General features: G+C 37.7%; 1 protein-coding gene across 1 annotated transcript; it reads right to left on the bottom strand.

Annotated features, from left to right (window-relative positions):
* Positions 1–1,368: 1,368 nt before the first annotated feature.
* Positions 1,369–24,001, bottom strand: EMB2369 (tRNA synthetase class I (I, L, M and V) family protein). Its single transcript, XM_089167965.1, has 20 exons — positions 23,380–24,001; positions 23,020–23,164; positions 22,875–22,931; positions 22,475–22,594; positions 22,284–22,388; positions 21,956–22,179; positions 21,759–21,825; positions 21,517–21,671; positions 21,029–21,293; positions 20,766–20,960; positions 16,945–17,024; positions 13,507–13,569; positions 13,285–13,366; positions 12,517–12,594; positions 12,343–12,444; positions 12,060–12,232; positions 11,761–11,938; positions 11,074–11,151; positions 9,791–9,922; positions 1,369–2,064 (listed from the first exon to the last, which is right to left on the bottom strand). Exons 1-20 carry the CDS (start codon positions 23,736–23,738, stop codon positions 1,825–1,827), a joined length of 2,898 nt encoding a protein of 965 aa, XP_089024091.1. The 5' UTR covers positions 23,739–24,001; the 3' UTR covers positions 1,369–1,824.
* Between the last annotated feature and the right edge of the window lie 1,337 nt (positions 24,002–25,338).

The following is a 25,338-nucleotide window of genomic DNA, read 5'->3' as shown; positions in this document are numbered from 1 at the left end:
TGGCATCTCCACCAACGAGGTAAAGAAATCCACTTATCAATTTTTATCGAAAATATAATTCACTTATCAGTTGTTAGTCATTCTTGTAGATTCATTAAGAGTTAACCCATTGATAATACCATAAGGAAATCTATGTAATTAATGGTTCCTCTTAAACAATTAAAGACTTCCAATTTTAGTACTAACGAAAGGTTGCTTAGCAAGTAATGACCGACAACAAAAAGGATGCGGTTCAATCTCCCTAATGGTATATGCAATAGTCCTCATTAACAAATATCATAACAATATAAATCAATTCTAACGAACAAGAAATATTCTAACCTGGAATGCTCCAGAAGTATGTGTATCTTCCTACCATGGACCATGTGTATTCCTTTCTTCTGAAATGTAATTCTACCCATGGGGAAAAGGAACAGGATAGCGTATTGCAGGTTGAGGCATCATGGACAATTGGCAATTTGAGCTGTTCATAACAAGTGATGTTTATATGAAATCAATTCCAGACTCTCAAACACCTAAAACTTCCTAACAAACCAAAGATGACAATGGCTTTAAGAATTGTCGAATGGAGATAAGAAGATTCCTAGTTTATATAGGACTCGGCCACAGTCAATCCAAATCTAACAATTCAATACAGGCAGAATTTATATTAGAACATCATTTGGCATGACCAACACCTCTAAGTGAAGAGATCATTGGTTCCACTTCCACTCTCCGATTCCTTCTTTAGTTAGGGCATGTTGAGACCCTAAAGATAAGAGTCAATAAAGGAACATCAAGGTTTTTATTGGTAGACACCATCAGGGTTTTATGGATGTTACTAGACCCCACTTCAACTGGGGCCAGCCAGAGATTTGTTGGACTGAATCTCATCAGAATCGCCCTAATTCCAGCTGATTCTGTACAGAAACTATGGTTACCAAACGTATTCCCACTCACCTTGACCCAATCCAGCCAATCTGGATCACGATTTTGGTATTCAAACACTGGACCAACTTTTAGTTCTCAACTGCAGATACAGTGATGGATTTGAGTAATAGGCCGGCACCTCCAAACATGGTTTGAGCCCAAAAATCCTAAACTGTTCCATCACAGTGTCGCATCCACAATAGAAAAGAAGAAGATTCACTGCTGCCTTGGTGAAATTAGCCAAAGAGTCAGTTCATATATCTCAAACAAAGAACTACTAAATGTGAAAGTAACAAAGAATTCAGAAAAATAAATAGTAGGAGAAAATGGTTCTGATCTGTAACTTGCTTCCTCGTTTTTGCAGTGAATAAAGCTGTAACAACCACCTCCAAACCCAACACCCCCAACCCCAACCCCAACCCAACCTTAAAAACAAGAAAGAGAACCCAAGAAAAAGAAAATGATAAAAAGAATCAACAGCTTGCTCTAGATGAATCAGTACAAGAGGTTACAATAGTTATGTAACAGGCCGGAAAAAAAAAGACAGTACTTAAACTGTGCAATTTGATTCATTTGTTCCAGAAACTGAATAATGGAGAGAAGACTCAACTTCAGCTATATGCGCCCCCCTGGCGGGCACAAAATTCCCCCTATCAGCAAGTCCCTTGAGAGAAAAATAAGAAAACTCACGTGCACTTGGAACTGAGATGCAACCATTTCTTTGGGGTCTAGATCTATCTACTTTAAATTGTTGCAGAGCACCAGAGCTATTTGGCTAATGTGTCAGCAAAAATTATATATATATTTTTTGCTTTCTTTATCGTTTCTAGCTGATATTTGAACCAATAGTTCCAATCACAACAGTTGAAATGAATGTACAACTGTGGCCTCAAAGCCAATAGAAAACACCAATTATCAGCGGCTTACCTCAACATTTTGCCGGTCCAATATAATATTCAAAATTTTGCATGGAACATATATTCTTTTCTTGATTGTTTTTCCAACCAAGTACTTGGAGAGCTTAACATCCAATGATGCTACCTTCAGAGCATCCTCCTCCGAACAATCCTCTTCAACCTGTATTGTGCCCCTTGTCTTGCCATTGATCTGAACTGGTAGAACCACTTTGGGATCTTTCAAGTACTCAGGATTGGCCTGTTCTTGAGCAGTTTAACATGAGAAGAGATTAAGGAAGATAATTAGCACTTCATATGTCATTAAAAGACAACTAGAAAGAAAAAGGGCATAGGTGGAATATCCACCCATCCAGAGAGACACTCTCAGGAAAATTTCATACTCATGAAAAATCATAAGAAATCCATGACTCTCAAAGTAATACTGCTTTGTTACAAATATATGTTGAATGGTATGATAGAACACTCATTCTATTGCAGAACCCTTTCTCCCACTGCTCTCTTCTTTTTACTAGGTACTGATTACCGTTTCGGGGATTCTTTCACAGTTATGATTTTCATCACATGAAAAAGATAGGATCTCTCTTGTTGTGGAATGATAAATTACAGAAATAGTATAAGGGATAAGGAAGAAGATGAATATTGGAGAATAGAAATTAAAAATAAGAAATAGACAAAAAGAAGACAGCTTTTTCTGATATTCTTCTCCAACTGACATTCATAGTTTCTGTTTAAATAGATGACCCATAGGTAAAAAATCTAAAACAATAACTACCCAACATGACATTCACCCACAACTCTCAATCACCTCCCATAGAAAAAAGGTATTCGTGAATAGTGTCTATGTGGGGCCCACGTGAATAGTACTTGTGCGGGACCCACGTGAAAAATAACAAAAATAAATGATCACAAAAGAAACACAGACAAAACAATATATAATGTTCGGTTTTGCCTACATCCACGGGCGTAATTAGACTTTTCACTATGAGAAAGTAGAAATACAACACTTGTACTATGCTTGGATTTATAACCAAACACAACCTTGTATCCAAAACTGAATTCCCTATACACCCTCTCTCAACTCATACTCTCAACTCTTGAAGGGTTTCAAACCCACTACTCTAACACAAATACACTTCATTCAACTCTCTGTACTTTCTTTTGCTCAATTACTATGTTACTCATCCCTCAGGCAAACTCCCCATCTATAAATAGATAGGGAGGTGAGCGATTAAGAGACAAAATCTCTTTCATTAATTGCATTCATCTTCTTACAATTAATAAGGAGATTAAGGAGAGAAGAAAACTCTCTCTTTTAACCTCCTTTAACATGTGTTTTTCCCTCTTTGTCAACAAAGAAGGCTGAGAAAGAGATGCACCGAATTTGTTAGTCAAATTCGATGTATCCTCTTGTGAGGAGGACCCACAACAAACTCCCCCCCTTCAACTCATAAGGAGGGACAACTCATGTCTTCCTTACAAGAGGACACACCGAATTTGACTAACAAATTCGGTGCATCTCTTTCTCATCCTTCTTTGTTGACAAAGAGGGAAAAACACATGTTATAGGAGGTTAAAGGAGAGTGTTTTCTTCTCTCTTTATCTCCTTATTAATTGCAAGAAGACGAATGCAATTAATGAGAGAGATTTTGTTTCTCTCTTAATCGCTCACCTCCCCATCTATAAATAGATGGGGAGTTTGCCTGAGGGATAAGTAAGTGAGCAAAAGAAAGTACAGAGAGTTGAGTGAAGTGTATTTGTGTTGGAGTAATGGGTTTGAAACTCTTCAAGAGTTGAGAGAGGGTGTATTGGGGTATCTAGTTTTGGATCTAGGGTTGGGTTTAGTTATAAATCCAAGTACTATACAAGTGTTGTATTTTTACTTTCTCATAATGAAAAGTCTCATTACGCCCGTGAATGTAGGCAAAGCCAAACCACGTATATTGTTGTTTGCGTTTCTTTTGTGATCATTTATTTTTGTTATCTTTCACGTGGGTCCTGCACAAGTACTATTCACATGGGCCCCACACAAACACTATTCACGAATACCTTTTTTTTGTACTTCTTTTTCCCTTTTTCTCTTTTACACAAGTGGGAAAAGAGTGAACCGTCTATCGGTATTTTTTCCAACAAGTGGTATCAGAGCCTGGTTCGCGTGACTGTTCATAAAAGATGTCGATGGAGGCAAGTGTCGTAGGACGGATGATCAACTTAAATGGGAGCAACTAGATGATATGAAAATCCAAGATGGGTCTATATTGCTGACTTGTATGCTCCCACATAAGGTGCATTGTCAAAACCAGAACAGATGTCTGAAGTAGAATGGAAAATCCTTGATCGAAAGGTCATCAGCTTCATTCCTCTACGGTTAGATGATTTTGTTTATCATCAAGTTTACACAGAAAGTTCGGCGCATTCACTATGGCAAAATTAGAAGGTCTATATAAGAGAAAATCCGTTTGCAACAAGGCATTCCTTATCAGGAGACTTGTAAATCTCAAATACAAGGAAGGGAGCTCTGTTGCAATACACTTAAATGAGGTACAAAGAATTGTTAACCAACTTCGCTCCATGAAATGACACTTAATGATGAGTTAGAGGCTTTGTTACTGCTTAGTTTGTTGCCAAAAAGCTAGGAGACCTTAGTTGTATCCCTCAGTAACTCGGCTCCTGAAGCCTACTGAATGAAGAGACAAGGAGAAAACCCTCAATCTCATCTCATAGTGAAGCCCTTGTCACTGAGAAACGGGGGAGAAGTAAAACCAAACCACCCCATCTTCGTGAGAAATCACAAGGAAGATCCAAGTCAAGAAGCAGGATCACATGCTACTACTGTAAAAAGGTAGGACATATAAAAAAAGATTGCAGAAAACTTAAGACCCGAATGGAGAACCAGAGTGAGGACAAAGAAAACCAAGAAACCACTTCCATTAGCTCAGATGGAGATATTATCATCTTCTCAACTAGTGACGAGTTTTGCCTCACTTCTACGTCATTGATTCAGGTGCATTCTTCCATGTTCCCCTTATAAAGAATTCTTTACCACTTTTGAATCAGGTGATTTTGGACAGTAAAGATGGACAATAGTGGCATTTCAAAAATTGTGGGAAAATGTAATGTTTGCATTAAGACAAATGTCGGATGCCAATTGGTTGTCAAGGAAGTGAGGTATGTGCCAGATCTCCGTTTAAATCTAATCTCTGTAGGAAAGCTAGATGAAGAGGGATACCATAACCATTTTGGCAATGGTCAATGGAAATTTACCAAAGGATCTCTAGTGATGGCAAGAGGTAGCAAATGTTGCACTTTGTACAAAACACAAGCACAAATATGTAAAACAAAGGTAATTGTAGCAGTGGAAGAGTCCACAGCAGAATTGTGACATCAAAGACTTGGTCACCTAAGTGAGAAAGGTAGGCAAATTCTCATAAAAAGAAAATCTTCTGCCAAACATTAAAGGTAACACACCTAAAACTATGTGTTCACTATTTAAAGGGAAAACAATATCACGTAACCTTTAATAGAACCTCTTCCCAAAGAAAAAGAAAAATTTTGGAATTAGTGCATTCAGATGTATGTGGTCTTATGAAAGTAAAAACTCTTGGGAGAGCTTTGTATATTGTAACTTTCATAGATGATGCATTTAGAAAAGTGTGAACATATGCATTAAAAACTAAGGATCAAGTTTTTTATGTATTTAAACCTTTTCATGCCTTTGTTGAAAGAGAAACAAGTAAAAATCTTAAATGTGTCTATAGACTCCGTACTGACAACGGAAGTGAGTACAATTAAGAATTTGAAGAGTACTGTAAGGAATTCGCCATGAACAGACAATTCCAAAGACCCCACAACATAATGGTGTAGCTGAAAGGATGAACCACACCATTATTAAAAGAATAAGATGCATGCTTTCATATACAAAGTTGGCACGGAGTTACTAGGGAGAAGCAATGCACACAACCGTTCACCTAATCAACTTATCTCCATCAACCCCTCTGAATGGAGATGTTCTTGAGCGAGTCTGGAGTGGAAACGAGGTATCCTATAACGACTTAAAGGTGTTCGGTTGCAGAGTGTTTGTGCACGTCCCAAAAGACGAACGAACCAAACTTGATGAGAAAACAAAACAATGTATTTTCTTGGATTATGCTATTAACAAGTTTGGTTACAGGTTATGAATCCAATTGACAAGAAGGTTATCAGAAGCAAAGATGTGGTCTTTCTAGAAGACCAAACAATCCAAGACTTCGATAAGATCGAGAAGCCCCAACCATATAATGACGATCTTATTGACCTTGGTCCAAACACTTCACCATCAGTGCAAAGTGAAGGGAGAGATGTTCAAGAAGGTGATGGTGATAGTGACAACAATGGCACTTCCACCAATGGTGGACAAAGGGAGCAACCGGCTCATGAACCACCAGTTGAGCCTGAGTTAAGAAGATCCACCAGGCCACGACGTCGATCTACCAGGTATTCACCTAATTAATTTGTTATGCTGACAAATATAGGTGAACCAAAATGCTTTAAGAAGCAAATGACAGCAAGCATAAAGATGAGTGATTGAAAGCAATGCAAGAAGGGATTGGAATCTTTGCATAGGAACCGCACATATGACCTGGTAAAGTTACCTAAAGGTAAGAAAGCACTCGAGAACAAATGGGTGTTTAAGCTAAAAGCTTAGGAGAAAAGCTCATAACCAAGGTACAAGGCAAGATTGGTTGTGAAGGGATTTAGGCAAAAGAAAGGTATTGACTTCGATGAAATTTTTTCACCTGTAGTAAATATGTATTCTATATGGTGGTGGTGTAAAGTTTAGCTGCTAGTATGGATTTGGAAATCCATCAACTAGATGTAAAGACGGCCTTTCTCCATAGAGATTTGGAGGAAAAAATTTACATGGAGTAGCCAGAAGGTTTTGAAGTCAAAGGTAAAAAACACATGGTCTGCAGGCTAAGAAAGAGCTTGTATGGCATGAAACAAGCACCAACGCAATGGTACAAGAAGTTTGATTAATTCATGATGGATCATGGGTATAACAGAACAACATCAGATCATTGTGTGATTGTTAAGAAATTTTCTAAAGAAGATTTCATTATTCTCTTGCTTTATGTTGATGAGATGTTGATTGTTGGTCAAGATGTCAATAAAATTGACAGGGTGAAGAAATAATTGAGCAAGTCCTTTGCTATGAAGGATTTGGGAGCTGCACAAAAATCTTAGGCGTAAAGATTTATCGTGACCGAACAGCTAGAAAGTTATGGCTATCACAAAAAAGGTATATGCAGAAGCTACTTGAAATATTTAATATTAGCAAAACAAAATCTGTAAGTACCCCCTTGCTAGTCATTTCAAGTTGAGCAGTGAACTAAGTCCCTCAACTGAAGAAGAAAGGGATTAAATGAAGCGCATTCCCTACTCTTCAGTAGTAGGAAACCTGATGTATGCCATGGTCTGTACTAGACCTGATATTGCACATGCAGTAGGAGTTGTTAGTAGATCCAATCCTGGAAAGAAACACTGGGAAGCAGTGAAGTGGATAATGAGATATCTTAAAGGTACTACTAACATTTCTTTTTGTTTTGGAGGCCAGAAACCTATGTTACATGCATATACAGATGTTGATTTGGCAGGAGACATTAACTCTAGGAAATCCACATCAGGATACCTAGTTACTTTTGCAGGGGGAGCAGTATCATGGTAATCTAAGTTGCAAAAATGTGTGGCTTTGTCATCCACAGAAGCTGAGTACATTGATGTTGTTGAAGCATGTAAGGAGATGTTGTGGATGAAACAATTCACTCAAGAACTTAGTTTGAAACAAGAAAAGTATGGCGTTCATTGCGACAACCAAAGTGCAATTCATATAAGTAAGAATCCGAGTTTCCATTATAAATCCAAACACATCCATGCAAGGTATCAATGGATATGAGAAGTACTAGAATGGAAGCAGTTGCAGCTTGAGAAAATCCATACTGATAAAAATGGAGCAGATATGATGACAAAGGCTCTACCAAAAAGGGCAAACATGATTACTCAAAATATGCAACCAACAATGTAGGAGAAGAAGTGATTGAGGTATTGACTGGGAAGCTCCAAGAAAGCAAACAATAGATAGCTAGTCTACTCAACAATAAAAAAAATTTGTAGTGAAACAAATTATAATAGAAGCTCTTCCAATTCATAGTAGAAAATCGATAAATAACTAAATCCTAAACTAACTAGGAAAATAGGAAAATAGAAACAAAGGAGAAAGAGAGAATCCACCCTAGGAGAGAGACTCCAGTTTTCAATAAACACAGAATCCACATGAGTGTAGGACCTCTTAATATGGAAACTAGCTTGAAGCAACTACACTGACTATCCATTAGAAATTAAATACTTAACCACTGATGTAACTGATTTATGGATCATGTGCCATGTGGACCTCTAAAATCCCTCCCCCTTAAGTTGTCCTTGTCCTTAAAGGCAGTAAAACTAAGGGAAGTAAATGTCCACCAAGGCACAAAGAGCCATTTCTTGATAGGGAAACCCCTAAATATGAAGCACAAACAGAAACATTTCTTGAGCAATGATCATCTCACGGTAAGCCCACCTACCGTAGTCCTGTGAATCAGAATATGAAAGGGGGAGAGGGGGGGGGAGTCCAAACACTATTCATGGTACTCTTTACATTATCACAAGTTAGAACCCATATTTGCCATGTTATCTTATGGACCCTTTCAGTGGAGAAACCTTCTAATGCTGGCAAGAGAGTTATTGTATTCATATTCAAAGAGTAGGCTTAATGTTCTATTACATTAGGTTTCTAAGTTCAGTTTGTTACTATTTTTTTCGTTTCTTAAAATAGAAATTTCTATTGATGTATGGCAACTAGACTTTATAGGAAATTTCTACGTTATAGGTTCTGTGAATTAGCAGTGATTCATTTAGTGTCTGAACTAGTTAGGACTGGGTTACCATGTAATTTGGTTATTATAAATAAGAGTAAAAGACTGAACAGAAAAAAGACAGAGAACAAAGAGAGAAAAAATCTGCGGACTCCCTTGCTTCTTTTGCTGCCAAGAACAAGTGCATCTAATTCGATAATGAATCCCCACCTCCTTTTATTTGTTGGCCCTCCTAGTAGATAATTTAGGCTGTAATTTACCTCGTGGTTTCAAGTTTAAAGAAATTTTCTCTTCAATGCCCCCCCCCCCCAAAAAAAAAAAAAAAAAAAAAAAAAGAAGAAGAAGAAAAGAAAAAAAGAAAGAAGTTGTGGCTGAACCTGTAAGGCTGTAATAGACCAAGGGTTAAAAGCAAGGTTGTCAAGGTGACAAGGCAATGCCATGCAATAGAGGGCAACGAAAGACAAGGCCACGCTAGGTCAGCTTGGCCTAAAAATGGGCCAGGACGCCTAGTGATGCCTTGACAACCTTGGTTGAAAGGCCCTGGGTGACCGGACAATGGGTTGAGAAAGCTGATTATGTGCCATGTTCACCTCTTAACACATTGGCTCACTTAAGAAACAAGCAATTATCAAACATGCTCTGAAGGCAGAATAGAGTTTCCCATTGAAGGGATGACTTGGTGTCGCCAAGTTTGAGAGCGGAATGCTAACTTCACCTCATATGAGTGGTTAAGACTTAAGACATGACAAGTAGTAGAGGTAAAGTTGTTCGATGAACTCATAATATGAAAGACTACAATTTTCAAGACATAATTTTATACTGTTTTTTTTTTTTTTTTTTTGGGGGGGGGGGGGGGGTTGGTGTGGGAAGAATGAATTACATAATCTACACTTTGTAGAAACATATTTGTCTTCTTCAGCTTATCATTAAGAATAAAATCAAAGTGGCCATAATTTGTAAAAATAAAATGATAAAGACATAAACCATCATAAATACATGGTAGTAAAAATAAAAATACCAACAGAACAAAGAGCTCGAATAGTTCATTCATCTACAAAATCAAAAGAAAAAAAATACCTTAGGAAAACACTCATAGGCCAAAGAATTTGAATGTCCAAGACGAAACCAAAGCTCTTCAGCCATATGAGGGGCGTATGGTGAAAGCAACAAAATGAACATTTCGATAACCGACGCAGGTTGCTTATCCCACTAAAAGCATGAAACAGAAAAGCCTCGTCAAAATTCCAGATGGTAAACCAAGATGAAGGTAAATTTTTATTCAGTTTTTAAGATGGTCATTCAAGCCCTTCTTGATAACAGACAAAATAATCTAAGTAAATTACATAAGCGTGTGGAAGAGAGAGAAAACTTTACATGGAACTAAAGCAAAAGATGACAGTTACCAAAAAAGTCTCTCTAGGGGGGGGGTGTATATATATATAAACTCCTCAGTCTGAGAGGTTGAGACAGATTTAGAGTAGTTATTGTTTATGAAGTAGAAGCCAAATAATTCCAAGGATCCACTTGAACAGACAATTTTTAAAATACTTACCAACACCGTAATAGATGTGGATAATCGAATTCACGTATCACTAAAAAGTACAAGTACAAAAGCTAAATTCCTTAGCATTGTTAGATACTTAGATCTGAGAAGGATTTATATTGTTTTTCAATTTAACTAAGTGGAACCATGGTCTAAAGAATTCTCATTAGGTCCCACTTAGATTCTCTAACAATTGAAAACACTCCCACAAAATGAAAAATGAAAAAAAAAATCGAACATCAAAAGGTCCATGCATGCCACCTCCTTGCCACATATTGATCATTATGATTATTTTCATGAAATTCAGTAATATTAGACATCTTAATTGAAAACATAGTTCAAAAACTTGACATAGTGTTGCCGTGACTTCAAACACGATGAGAAAGAAATTTCAATTTGTTCTGGAATCTCACTAATTGCAGCAAAAAAGATGCACAATTTTGTAAAAATTTCGGTCATTTCAGCCTTTTGCACCTTGAGATGACCAAGCAAAACTCATTAGAAGAAAGTTTACAATGCTTCAGCAAAATTTCAACATTTTGCTTGTCTCAGTCTGACTGAACTGGCAAAACGAGACGAGTTTTCAATCTATGATTATACCCCAAAAGAAATCAACACGACATGCCAACATGGAATTTGAAAAGTGAAAATAGTTACCATTTGCACATCTAGAAACTGCTTCAATTTAGACACTTGATTAATTGCACATAAATGCAAAGGCTTCATCACCCATACAATCATTGGGATGTAAATTAGATAGTAAGCAGTATAACCCACATCAAAGGGGAGTCAAACCCCAAATGGTTTTGAGACAGACCTTGTATGCTGCATTAATAAACTCCATCATTGCAGAAATTCCAGTGTTGAATCTAGTCCCTTCAATTTCCTCATTCACCTGCATGCCAAATGAAGTCAATTCAGCGAGATAAAATGTTGTCAAGTTGAAAACTTAGGAAAAAGAAAAGAAAACAAGAAAAATTAGAAAAGATATTTGATTTTCTCACCCCAAAAAAAAAACCATAAACTTAAAAATCCACATCTAATAGTACCCCCCCCCCTTTATGTGCGAACTAGAGTAGAAGAGCTTATTTGAGTGAGATTCATTGCAGTGTGATTTAGCAAGTGAATGAGTTCCAGGGCAGTTAAGCATGAATGTTGGAAAATTCGTGTAATACTATTCCACAGATTGAACCTTTAAAAATACTGACGCCATATGTTTCAAAGACACATAATGCATCCCCATTCCCCCCCCCCCACCAAAAGAAAGAAAAAAAAAAAAAAAAAAAAAAAAAAAAAAGCTGAACCAAACTGGAGTTTATTTGAGGGTCTTCTAGGATTTTTACTTTCTTTACTTGTTCTCTTAGTCTTTCTATTTATTCACGCTTCCAAATAGGAAGCTATGGAGTAAAGCAAGGTCAAAAAAGTCTGTTACACAAATTATAAAAACAAGGCATCCAGAGAAAAAAAATTTAAATAAATACTACAACACAGAGTTAAGGACAACCTTCTGAATGCATTTATGAAGACTCCGGAGTTGTTCTAGAGAAGGCTCATCATTGGTAGTCACTGTTCCATCCTGGAATTCCCCATTGGGTAAAGGTGCCCCAACAATTAACCTCCAAACTCTCCCCAGAAATCGATGCACACCTTCAATACAACTGGTACTCCATGTCTTTGTGTCCCTACAAAGGTAATGGTAATGATGAGGAACACATAAAAGATGCCATTGGTGCTGTTATATATTGAATCACTGCCTACTGAAGCCAAAAAGATCAAAGGATCAGCATAGTCATGAAGTTTTACCGGAATGGTCCCATAAACATTTCATATAAGCGAAGAGAATCTGCACCATATTCAGAAACAACATCATCAGGATTAATGACATTTCCCCTGCTTTTACTCATTTTGTGTGCCCGTGCAATTAACCGAATGCTTGGATTATCCTTCAGAACAAAGAAATCACCAGACTTCATGACCTAGAGAGGGAAAATAGCCATCTTGTAAGCATACTGATAACAACTTTGACTGCCTGGAGTTGCTATCCCTGAAAAACTACTACAAGCTGTTGATGGATAAATAGCGCTACCTTTTCCTCTGGTACTCGCTCCTGATGATGCTCGCTCAGCAAATCAGCAGCATCTGCTGATACCAACTTCCCTTCTGAATCTCTGCATGCCCTATACTCAACCTGTTAATTAAGCCATTAGAAATTTAAAATGCCGGATAGCATCACTTTATGTAAGCAAGGAATTCAGCTTACTTCTCCAAGTATTATCCCTTGATTAATGAGACAACGGAAGGGTTCTTTGGTGGACACCACACCAATGTCATAAAGCACCTGAAACGAAGAAGTCCAACGAACCTTCATGATTAACAGAAGAAAAGACAAAGGTGGGAATGACCAATGCAGAATGACACATGAATAATAAGAATCTAAGACTCAAACTCAAAAAATATTTCTTCTTTTTGTTTTCCAGTTTTAAGATGAAAAAAATACAACTCAATTATAAAGAAAAAGAGAATCATCACACGGAAGCAACCAATGTCCATACTGCTACTCCTAAACACACTAAAATACATGTCCTTAAGGAAAGGTAGATTGCTATGAGGCCACTGGAGCCTTCTCCTTCAACTGCTTCTACGGTTCTACCTGCCAAGTCAGTAGCCGATAAATTAGCTAGACACAATGCTACTAGAGAATACTAGTAGTTGGGTGTCAATTCTGTACCCTTATTTCTGGGGAATCTTTTTTTTTTTTCATTGTTCTGCCTAATGCTTACTATGGTTGGATGTGTCGCTAAATCTGTATTTAACATTTTCTGTTTTCTCTAGTAAACTCTAAACAAGTTTATAAAGAAAGGATAGGTTGTTAAGAAAATTAAAAAAACGGTCAAATAAGCGATTATCCTTCAGTAACACCTAAGAAACATAAATTTTCAGAAATATAATTATCCTTATATTTTGATTCCTAATATAGCATATATCCCAGATTCAATGCAACTATGCAAGTCAACTTTGCATGACAAACCTTGTGCCAGAACCTAGCATAAAGTAAGTGGAGGACAGAATGTTCTGCACCACCAACGTAAACGTCAACAGGGCTCCAATACCTGTATATATGAGGTTTAAGAAATATCACATAAATCTACTGTAGCAAACAGAAAACATCACTAAAAAGACGAACCATATAGGATACAAGGAAAAAAATGTTAGGACAACAAAATATTATGTGAGAATTAGCTGGCCTTACATTTCTTTTCTCTTATCAACCAATGCTACAGAGTTTTTTGGGTCCATAAATCTCAGATAGTACCTGAAAATAAGCACCAAATGACATGAAATCTCAAATTATTTTTAATGAATTTTCTCAAATGAGTGCAATAGAAGTTAAGTTGCATATGGAGCCCCTTTTCTTTTTTTTCCCTTTTTCTTCTTCTTTTTTTTTTTTTTTTTTGGGGGGGGGGGGGGGGGGGGGAGGGGAAGAAATAATCCAGCCTACAATAAAAAGGGAAAATATGCTTGATGTATCTAATGGTTTGACACTGTAAACTAATGAATATCTGAAAGTATGAATGATTGGGAGACCAATTTGGAAAAGATGGCCAGGCTGCTCAAATAATCAACCACCAAGGTCCAAAGGTGGAAGGTCTGGTCCTAGTTAAGAACTGCTTCAGGCTCAGGATCGTGTAACTAATTAATGGAGTCTTCACCATTAAAACTGTCTGGAGACAGCTAAAATCCATATACAAGAGGGAAGGAAGATTTAAATTTTGAACTCATCCCCTTAGTAGCAGAATCAAGAAGATATACCACGGGGCCAAATGTAAGAGGTTCCACTAAATTACTTACTATTTATCCAGGTTCTTTCTTTTGTTGTATGATGACACAGACTATTTATCCAGGTTATTTCTTTTGTTGTATGATGACCCAAACCATTCAGACTCCGGCAGCCAGACAGCTAATCTCTCACCCAAAGATATTTAGTCATTAGTCCCTATTTTAAAATGCTTGTTTTGACCATATGTAGTCATTAACAGTCCGAGAATTTGGGCTTTTACCTTTTTTTTGGGGTTACACATTAGTTTGAGATGCTTTATTGATGTGCAACAATGTCATTAGAAGTTAGAACTAGTCTAGTGGAGAGACTAAGAGTACTGCTAGCATGTGCTAAACTACAAAAAGAAGCAGGGCAGACTTTGGAAAATAGAAGCAGCTACACCATTAACTAGGGAATGCATTCTCATTCTAAATTTTGGAGAGCGTTCAAGAATAAACCGCATTCTAAGTTATCTATTCTTGTCAGAATGGTGGTATCATGGAAAACAATTAGGGTGAGGATGCAATGTTGATCTTACTTCTCAGCAACATAGAGGGGGAGGATTTGATCCCATAGGACTCAATAATCCAGGAATTATATTTAAGGAGAGATATAAGGAGATTCTTGTAAAGTTTGAATGTGAACTAGAAGCCAGGAAGGTGAAGAAAGTTCAGATCCAACATTCACAAAGGTGCTAGCTCATGAGGCAGTAACTAAGTGACAATGAGGGTAAGTCTGTTGGGATGAGGCATTACACAAAAATGTAGAAGCATTGAAATCTCAAGTTAATAGGGGTACCACCAAAATGTCTTATTTTGAAAGATTGACATATGAAACACGAGGATAGAGCTCAGCAGCTTGAAGAAGCTGTAAAGCAAGATAATCATTGTGACCTGAAACCAAAGCCACTGCCCAAATGCATGTGACTAAAACAGAGAAGATCTCTAGGAAGGTGATGCAGAATTGGCAGCATATACAAGGATGAGAAAAGCCCAATGGTCAAGCCCATCAAAGCCTAAGGATATGATCCAAAACAGCCCCTGGCTTGCAGGGCTAGGACTATTGTAGTGGGATAAAATGAGCCCATGGTTTCATGGGCTTGGATTACTTTAGTGGGAGAATATCAGCCCACTATTTTGAACTAAGCCCAAGTCTAGCTTTGAAAAGTCAACAAAAGGAGCTAGTAGGTGGTGTTGGTTAGTGGTGGGGTATAGCAGATGGATATTTCCATTATTGTTTTGACTAGTGGTGTTGGGTAGTAGTTGGATGTTTCCATTATTGTTTTGACTAGTGGTGTTGGGTAGTAGTTAGATGTTTCCATTAATGTTTGTAGTAGGTTGTGTTAGCTAGTGGTTGGATGTTGCCATTAATGTTTATATCTCTTTATAATGCTATATAAAGAGACTTATGTAAGTGGTGAAGATACAACTTATGAATTGAAATCAAATTGCTTGCTAGCATTCGTCCTCTTTGGAGAACCCTTGTGTTTGATCAAGGTAAGTTGGTGTTCGATCCAATCGATCCACCTTGCGGTGTGAAACCCGGGTGTTACATGTTACATTGTTATTGTCACTTTCTTCATTATAGTTCTGCCTCTATTTGAAGATCTATTCAGCCCATTATAATACCATTCTAGTTTCAGCCCTCACCTTAAGTCCATCAAATTTGCAATTGACTCCCTGTGAAAAGATCCTATTTGGGTATTGTTTTGATCAATCAAATTCGGTATATACATTAGAAGGTCCGTAACTTCAAGAATGTCTCCAGTTCCAAGCTCCCTAGGCTTCAGAGGTACAAATAGTTACCAGCCATTTGTTATGAAATTAACAAGAGAACAATATAATTGTCAAAGGAACTTATTAGGCAGACATAGATTGACATGGAATCATAAGTTCACAAATGGAGCTGGTAAACAGATGGACTAAAGAAATTACAAAATAAGCCATTGAAGTTTTGCAGCTTGAAGTCATACTTCTGTTCTAAGTTTTGTCTTAAGATCTAGTTCAGAATCTCCCATCATTTTGATAGCTTTTTCTTTTTTCGCTTTCAGTATGGATATCTTTGGAGAAAATCATTGCTCATGAAATGATGGATGAAATGCTGAAAGTTAAGGATTCTAAATTAAGAATGCATTTTAGAGGAACATGTATCCAAACAAGATTGTCATTCACAGGAAATTATGCATTCTGTGTTCTCAGAATGGGAATTCATACCAAACATAGCCTAGAATCATTACTGTGAACCTCTAACTTGAGGATTATAGGCCACCCACTAAAGAGCTGCTGCAAACTATTAGCAGCATGCCCACAAGTAGTCTGACATCAAGCTGGTTCTGCCTTCCTGATGTCTATTTGTTTCGCCTGGGAGCTGCAGAATCCATTTCCCACCTGTTGGTTCGAAGTCCTTTTTCTTTGAAGTTTGTGGTTCCTTACTGAGGGAACATTGGAGTGAACTGGTGATGCTTGCATCTTCAATTAGTTATAATTGACCTGGATAGGTCAGAGGTTTGGTAGACGGGGCATAAAAGTTGTACAGTCTCATGCCAGCCCATCTATTAAAGCATTTGTCTTCAGAGAAATGAGTGAACATTCCGGAGTAATGCTTGTACATACTTCAATATTTAAAGATTTTTTGTATGTCCCCCCCCCCCCCCTGATGGGAGGGATTATTTCTTCCACCAAATTCAGAAAACTGACAACGGAGGCTGTTTTTTCTATATTGTCCAATTTGTACTCGTTCTCCATAGCATTCCTCCTTGAGGCATTGCATCGTATGCAGGGCTTTCTTTTATGATAAATACGAGGGTAAGAAAGAACTAAAATGTGAGATGTTATCAAAAAAAAAAAAAAAAAAAGGAACAAAATTCATTACCAGCAAGAACCAGCCCACTGTGGCATGGTGTTAGTTTCTCGCGTTGCAGGTTTTCCTGATATAGGATCTGTGGTTTTAACCTGAAAATGAAAGAAATAGTTGTTGATAGGCATGTTATCATCAAGGGAAGGTTAATGGTTAGATAACTAGAAAAGGAAGGATTTGTGGTTTTAACCTGGAAATGAAAGAAATAGTTGTCAAAGAAAAAAATTAGGCATGTTAGCATCATCAAGACAAGATCAATAGTTAGATAACTTGAAAAGGAATTTCAAGGAGGACTAGGGAAGGAAGAGGAAATAAAGATAACAAGAGTTTATGACTGCTGAGGAAAGAAAAAATAAGCAGAGAGCAAGGCTACTAGAAAAAAAGAGACAAACAGACATTATTTTTTATAGATGTTGAAGAGAAAATAAAATCCAGTTGGGGTTCAAATTAAATTCGCATAAAGTAGTTTCGCTGACTCAGATAAGGTTAAAAAAAAAAGGTAAAAGAAACATTTCATCAGAGATGGAACCCAAACTTGAAAATGATTAGTAGCAAACTGAACCAACAGTCTCAATTTGCAGTTTAATGTTTCCCCTGTGTGGGATAACCAAGCTCCCTCGGATCAAGGTTCTGAATCTCAGTTGTGACACTAGAAACCGAGATTGTCTTGGTCTCGACCACATGGAATTTTTTCCAGGCTAATTCAAACCGCAATTTCAAAGCCAAGAAGTATTTATTTGCCCTGCTTCTTGTTGTGCTACTTGTTTTAACAATTTGAATGCAATCCATGCATTATTTTCACAAAGAGAACACTCAAAGTAATACTTTGGGGTTTTGACCCAAGTTTGATATCATGGATTATTCTTGGGCATGGTATTGAATAAGGTTTGATGAGATCATAATTCCTTCAATATAAATCATATTTATCAAGGTGTCACCTAGATGTCCAAGCTCCTTGGGTGCTATTGGTGCCAAGGCGGTCACCTTGCCTCCTTAATAACTATAACATAATTTGATTCACATTGAGGGAGTTATGTTTTAGCCTAACTGTTGAAAACATCACATTACAACACTAACTTAATTTGATGTGTGTGTATGAGAACATTTTTTTAGGCATAAAAAATGCTGAATATGTTACTTGTTGCGCTTTTAATTTCTTTTAGCAATGTTTTATCATATTTAGATTTATGGAATTGGTATATCTGACAAAAAACCTAGCATTTAAAAGTTGAAAATTGCACCTACTATTTGAATATCCAATTCAATATGGTTCCTCACCATCCATCAGTGCATGGTGTTCTTCGACTCATCATTACTCTAGATGGTGGAAATGTTATTGACTGTGAACCCATATTGGGTTATTTACATAGAAGGATGGAAAAAATTGCAGAAAACCGAACAATTATACAATATCTGCCTGTAACACGTTGGGATTATTTAGCTACTATGTTCACAGAGGCAATAACAGTAAATGAACAGTTGGGAAACATTCAAACACCTAAAAGAGCCAGCTATATCAGAGCAATTGTGTTAGAGCTAAGTCATATAGCTTCTCATTTGTTATGGCTTGGTCCTTTTATGGTAGATATCGATGCACAGACTCTCTTTTTCTATATTTTGAGAGAGAGAGTTGATATATGATCTATTTGAAGCTGCCATGGGAATGCAAATGATGCATAATTATTTCCGTACCGAAGGAGTAGCTGCTGATTTACCTCATGGCTGGATAGATAAATGTTTGGATTTCTGCAATTATTTTTTAACAGTGGTTGCTGAATATCAAAAGCTTATTATGCGGAATCCCATTTTTTTGGAGCGAGTTGAGGGGGTGGGCATTATTGATGGAGAAGAAGCAATAAATTGAGGTTTATCGGGACCAAAGCTACGAGCTTCCAGAATCCAATGGGATCTTCGTAAGGTTGATCATTATGAATGTTTTTACGAATTTGATTGGGAAATTCAATGGCAAAAAGAAGGAGATTCTTTAGCTCGTTATTTAGTACGAATTAATGAAATGAAGGAATCCATAAAGATTATTCAACAGGCTCTGGAACGAATCCCGGGAGGACCCTATGAAAATTTAGTAGTCCGACACTTTGATAGGACAAAGGATTTTGAATGCAATTATGATATGGACATCAATCCAATTTTTATTCTTGAAATGGGGATGAAAGATTGGACACTTCCTGTCCTCCCCAGCCTCTAAACCCAAGCAACACTACTATATGTGACCTTCGGGTAAGAAGCCTTGTGCTCTCTTTGCAGATACCCTAGATCTGCTGATTCCATGTAAGCCAGAACGGTTCCAGCGAGGTATAAGACCAGTGGGTATGCTTAGAAGGCTTTCTCCACATCCCACGTGGCCACGTCCCACGTATGAAGCCTTCTAAGCCTTGTCTTAGGCTTAACGTCTGCTTTTAAATTATTTTGATTGGATTCAAATAAGGGTTATTTTTTTCTTTATGAATAACCTCTTAAAATGAAATGACTAAAGAATAATCTCTTAAAATGAAATGACTAAGGTTTGCTACAGTGCTCATAGTCATAAATATCTATAGTGGTTTTGAGCCAGGTTTACTCAAGTGTCGATGGGCATAAGTGTTGAAAATTGCAAAAATACCACCATGTTGGTCCAAACTAGTTGAAACCTATTAAGGGACTTTTGACAGTCAAAGCTTATTCATCTCAGGGATGCAGCTGCCAAGCCATTCCACAAGAAGTACGAGGCCAAAAACAGTGTCAGAGCCCTTATATTTGCCTTCACATGTGGTCACATATTCCACTAAATAGATATCTGTATTTTCATCCAAGTCTTGAAAAGAGAAATGGAGATAAGATTATGCCCATCATATCTAGACAATCTGTTTTTTTGAACATGAAGAGATAAAGAAGCCATTGAAAATAAGGCCCGAGAGAAGACATTCAAAGATTTTCTTAGCTGGCTCAATTTTGTCTCTGTGGGGGGGGGGAATTAGGTGTTTATTTTGTTTTGATTTTGATAAAGGCCTAGCTCCAATTTTTTAGTTTCTAATCTAGAAACCTTGCAACTTAGACTTTCGGTTTTAGTGTTGAGAGAATCAGCTCTATATCTTTGCAAACTTAGCTTCTATTCTTAGAATTAGTAGTTTCTATTTTCACGTAACTTGGAGAGCAAGCACTAAAGCTCCCTCTATATATAAGTGTAGTAGTCTATATGTGCCTCCCCATGACTTATGAGATTAATACCTTTCTTTTTCTGCTAAAATTCTCCATGTTTGAGTAATAAGAAGGGTCTGTGCCTTAGAGTGAAAGCTAAACTACTATGGTTGAGGACCCTTGTTGAGAGTGCCAAACACCTTTATCCCCTTCCTATTTTCCTCTTTCTTCTTCTCTTATTCTATCCACCATTGCTGTAACTTAGAACTGCTGTTGCTGCTGATTCTCCCAGGCCATCAGATTGCTAATTCTTGCTGCTGCTGTGGCTCCATTCAAGCAGGTCTGTTGCTGCCCAGAAATTTGGTAACTGCTGCATCATCAATACCTTACTTCTTCCTTCTTCCATTCACCAAATTCTGCTAGGCTTACAGACTTCCATTCCACCCCACCACCTTTTCATACAATCCATCCCTTCATTTTAACTTCCATAAACACATCAAGATGGCAAATTTTGCACAAATTCAAGGTGAAGTATGCCAGAATGATGTATTAATCATGTAAGTATTATACACATTACACACTAAAGAAAAAAAATTAGGGGAAAAAAGGTAGGGACATATCCTCTGACAACAATAAACTAGAGAATCATTGATTGGTAACAATCAAGGGAAAAATAAATTAAGTGTACAAAACGGACATACCCAAGATGCAGCTTTTGCTAGTGGTGGCTCCCCTGTTCCAGTGGGAGTGAAATCATCCAACTCAGGTAAGGTAACAGGCAGGTCAACTTCAGGAAGTGGGACAATTTCACCAGTTTCATCCAAGAAAATAACAGGAAATGGCTCCCCCCAATAACGTTGTCGAGCAAAAAGCCAATCTCTCAATTTGAAGTTCACCTAAGGTGAGAGAAGTTTTGTGAACATGCAATCTACCTAGAAGAGGTAAGATAAACTGACAAGAGTACCTTCCTTTTCCCATGTCCAGTTTTCTCAGCCCAATCAATAACTTTGGACGCTGCTTCCATTATATCCAAACCATTGATATTAAGACCAGAGGCCAAATTTGATGAGTTCACTATAAGGCCTTCTCCTGAATATGGTTTTTCAGAACTACATTGACTTTTATCTTCTGGGATCACAACCTGACAAACTTGAATGCCATATTTGAGAGCAAACTCGTGGTCACGAGAATCATGTGCAGGTACAGCCATTATTGCCCCAGTACCATAGCTGCAACAAATTTCACACTTTCTGGTCAGATGTCATAATTTTTATTGTACTTAACATGTACAAAAGAAACCACACTATGTGCCATGTAGCCATACCATGGCACTTAAGAATGAAAAAAATATAAATTAGTTGGACTATGATAAAATTAAGAGATATACACTATGCATCTAGAAGAAAAGGGAAGGGGAAAGAAAGAGGAAACAAGTAGGAAGAAGTTTAGAACCTTCCCAAAACATAATCCGCCACCCATATTGGAATTGCTTCACCATTTGCAGGATTCCTAGCATAAGAACCACTAAAGACCCCAGTTTTTTCTTTCTGCAGCTCAGTTCTCTCGAAATCACTCTTCTTTGACGCAAGCTCTTTGTATTCCTCAACCTGTATTAGAGATTATTCCTCTCTTGTTTCTTGAAGGTTAAGGAATCACATAAGAATAAACTTGAACACTAAAACCAATGAACGTACACTTCTCATTTGGTCATCAGTTATTAATGATGATAATAAGGCATGCTCAGGTGCCACGACTAGATACCTGCACACACAAATAGTATGCAGTGCTATAAATATGCCTCCTAACGAATGGTTAACGATAACCAAAAGACTTCCTATCTGCAGGTTTCACGTAATCACAGAAAACTAGTAAGGAAAAGCAGAATGCATACGTTGCCCCAAAGATAGTATCCGGCCTGGTTGTATAAACAGTCAGCTTTGTGTCTTGCTCGTGTCCATCATTATCAAGTACATAAAAGTAGATCTCAGCCCCTTCTGACCTCCCTATCCAGTTACGCTGCATTTCTTTAACGCTTTCTGGCCAGTCAAGATCATCCAAATCTTTAAGAAGACGTTCAGCATAAGCAGTAATCTTGAGCATCCATTGCCGCATTGGCTGCTTGGTGCAATCAACAAAAGAAATATCTTTAAAAAATGAACATGAACTTATAAATATCAAAGAGGAAGGAGGATGTTTTTTCAAAACCATAACTGCTCAACCTTTCTTATAACTGGGTGGCCACCACGCTCGCTGACTCCATTCACCACCTCCTCATTTGCCAAAACAGTGCCAAGAGCAGGACACCAGTTAACTGGTACTTCAGCCTAAACAAATAACACATAGATCCTGTTTTTATTTTTAAAGGAGCATATGGGAGGACAGGTTAGCCTTGTTCAGAACCAAAATAGACCTGATAAGCCAGTCCTTTCTTGAAAAGCTGGAGAAAGATCCATTGTGTCCATTTATAATATTCTGGTTCAGTTGTAGAAATTTCACGTTCCCAATCATATGAGAAACCTAACAATTTAAGCTGCAAAAGAAGATTTTATATTCAACAAAATATGTAATGAATCAAACCATAAGAACATCATATGTACGGTACAATTGAAAGTATTAAATTCATCTTAGTTACGCCAGGTCGGACTTCCCCACAACTCTTTACTACAAAAGCAACAATCCAGAGCCTCCAAACCCCACAGTCTATTTTAGGATGGGGGAATAAGAGAAGTTTTTTCCGATGAATAATTCAAATGACATTACCACATAGGTTCATTATGAGTACATATCAAGAGAGGCAGACATTACATGACCTGGGAACGAAAGCGTCCAATGTTCTTCATGGTTGTGACCTTTGGATGGGTTCCTGTCTGTAAAACAAACGGCAGATGATTCAGAGAGGAGCACAAGCAGACGTAGATACTACGTAATAGCAGAAATATGCGATAAAACGCAAACCTCAATTGCATATTGCTCCGCAGGCAATCCAAACGCATCCCATCCCATTGGATGCAACACATTAAAACCTTGCATACGTTTATATCTTGCAAGGATGTCCGTGGCAGTATATCCTAGGGGATGACCCACATGCAGTCCAGCCCCACTGCAAAGATTAAGCAAACGCAGAAGGATTTTGTTTCAGCAGAACGTCACAAGATTTTGTTGTATGATTAACTCAACAATGAACTAAGCAAATGAAATCCAGTAGATGCAGACTCCCATGTAGTCCCCAGTAATTCTACGTCAGTATCCATATGAATTGAATAAAATAAAATAAAATAAGCAAGGTTTTTACTCCAATTTACTCAGTTCACTTACCTTGGATAAGGAAACATATCAAGGATGTAGAATTTGGGTTTCGAGTAATCAATTTCATCAGGAGTTACAAAAGTGCGATTCTCCTCCCAGTAACGCTGCCAATGTGGTTCGATTTTGTGAAACGGATACGCCCTTCTCAGTTGATTTTGCTTCTGCTTCTCGTCTTCGACGGGTTCCTTCTTCAATGTGCTTCTTGTACTACTACTGCTGCTATTGACACTATTCGACACACGGAGGAGATGAGAAGGGAAGTTGGTGACTCTAATCCTGAGAGACGGGCGACTACGGGAGGAGAAATAAGTTTGGTCGCAAAAAGAAGATGGAAGAAGCAGTTGCAGTTGCATCTGCGTCGCTAGCATCTTTCTTCTTAATCGAATCTATCGGATAACATCAAGATAAGAACAATCAGCAGAAACGCAAGTCGAAACCCAAAAGCAGTTAGCAAGCTAAGAGGAAGTTAGACTCTGTAGAGCTTCGTGCAGTCGGTTGAAAATCGAAATGAAGCTGGATTACTGGAGTAGTGAAAGAATGAGAAATCGGAGAAGATAATGCTCTTCGTTGGCGCTAAAATTGATTTGGATTGGGCACTTGGCGCAGGAGATTTTTTTTCTTCGTATATCAAAACTACCCTTTTATCTTTGAAGGAATATTTCATGTCGATGGAGTTTATGTTAGCTATCCACGTGGCTACATATGAGGATAGATCCACCTTTCATCGGACAGGGATCTCACACCGGTGAGGAGGAATCCGGATCATCTCCCCGTCCGGGGAGCACAGAATGCTCCCCCATGGCTTCCTGACCACAAAAACCAGTGGGTCCCACTGGTGGGGAAATTTTTTTTTAATTTTTTTCAAAAAATGTTTTTCACCGTGGGCCCCACTGCTCTTTGTGGTCAAGAAGCGTCGGGGATCACTTTGTGCTCCTCGTCAGGTCGCTGATCCGGACTCAGTGAGGAGGTCTATATCCATGAATTGTGGTGATCTATTCCCCCATTGGCTTTCAATTTTGTACATTACCAGTAATTCGGTATGGTACAGTACCGTACCAAATTTAAAACCCTTGTATCGAAATTGAACGAATCCGGATCATCACCCCGTCAGGAGAGCACTCTGTGCTCCCCGACGGCTTTACCACCACAAATCCGTACTAAATTTCAAACCCTTGTATTAAAATTGAACGAATCTGAATCATCACCCTTCTCGACGGCTTTACCACCACAAATCCTGTGGGACCTACAGGTAAAAAATAAGCCGGAGGCAGACCTATGTCAAGTTAACCCTTCCCTTCTTTGAAACACTTTGGTATTGCTCATGGATCAGAAGGCAAATAATGAATCAGAGCACATGGAGCCATCTCATTTCCTACTAATGTAATTTTCATTACCGATTGACAGATATTCTTATCCGCTGACCTATTCAATGTTGGAATCCGACCAGCTATTAATGTGGGTATTTCTGTCTCCAGAGTAGGTATAATAAAAAAAAGAACTCATCACCAACCCCTGGGTCCCCCTGTATTTATGGTGGTAAAGCCGTCGGTGTTCCCCTGACGGGTAACTGATCTAGACTCAAATTGAACTGTACCAATTTTATATAGTATGAAAAGTGGTATTTTTAAAAACTATTCAGTACGTTTTTTATATAAAATTGGTACAAGAAAAAATGTACAATTTGGTATATGATACAATATCATTTTAGTAAAAAGAAAAAGAAAATCATTCTTCTAATCTTCTTCACTTACAAATTACCACTTAAGAGTGTTTATGGTATTGGTTGTATAATATGCTCTTTTAGTTAATATTTTAACTATTCAGATTTACAATATATAATGAATAATAATAATATACTTATATTCTTCATATAATAGACTTTCAATTGAAGTTTTCTTAATTTTGAAGTCTATTTTTCTTTCTCTCTTAACAATGGACCCAACCTAGGAGTAATGTCAAAATGGATTG

The sequence above is a fragment of the Hakea prostrata genome, chromosome 9 (assembly GCF_041222555.1).
Source record: "Hakea prostrata isolate BN-2017 chromosome 9, UWA_Hpros_2, whole genome shotgun sequence".
NCBI classification, from domain to species: domain Eukaryota; kingdom Viridiplantae; phylum Streptophyta; class Magnoliopsida; order Proteales; family Proteaceae; genus Hakea; species Hakea prostrata.
Note: the sequence above shows the minus strand (reverse complement) of the source record. Positions and strands in the feature narration are given on the sequence as shown.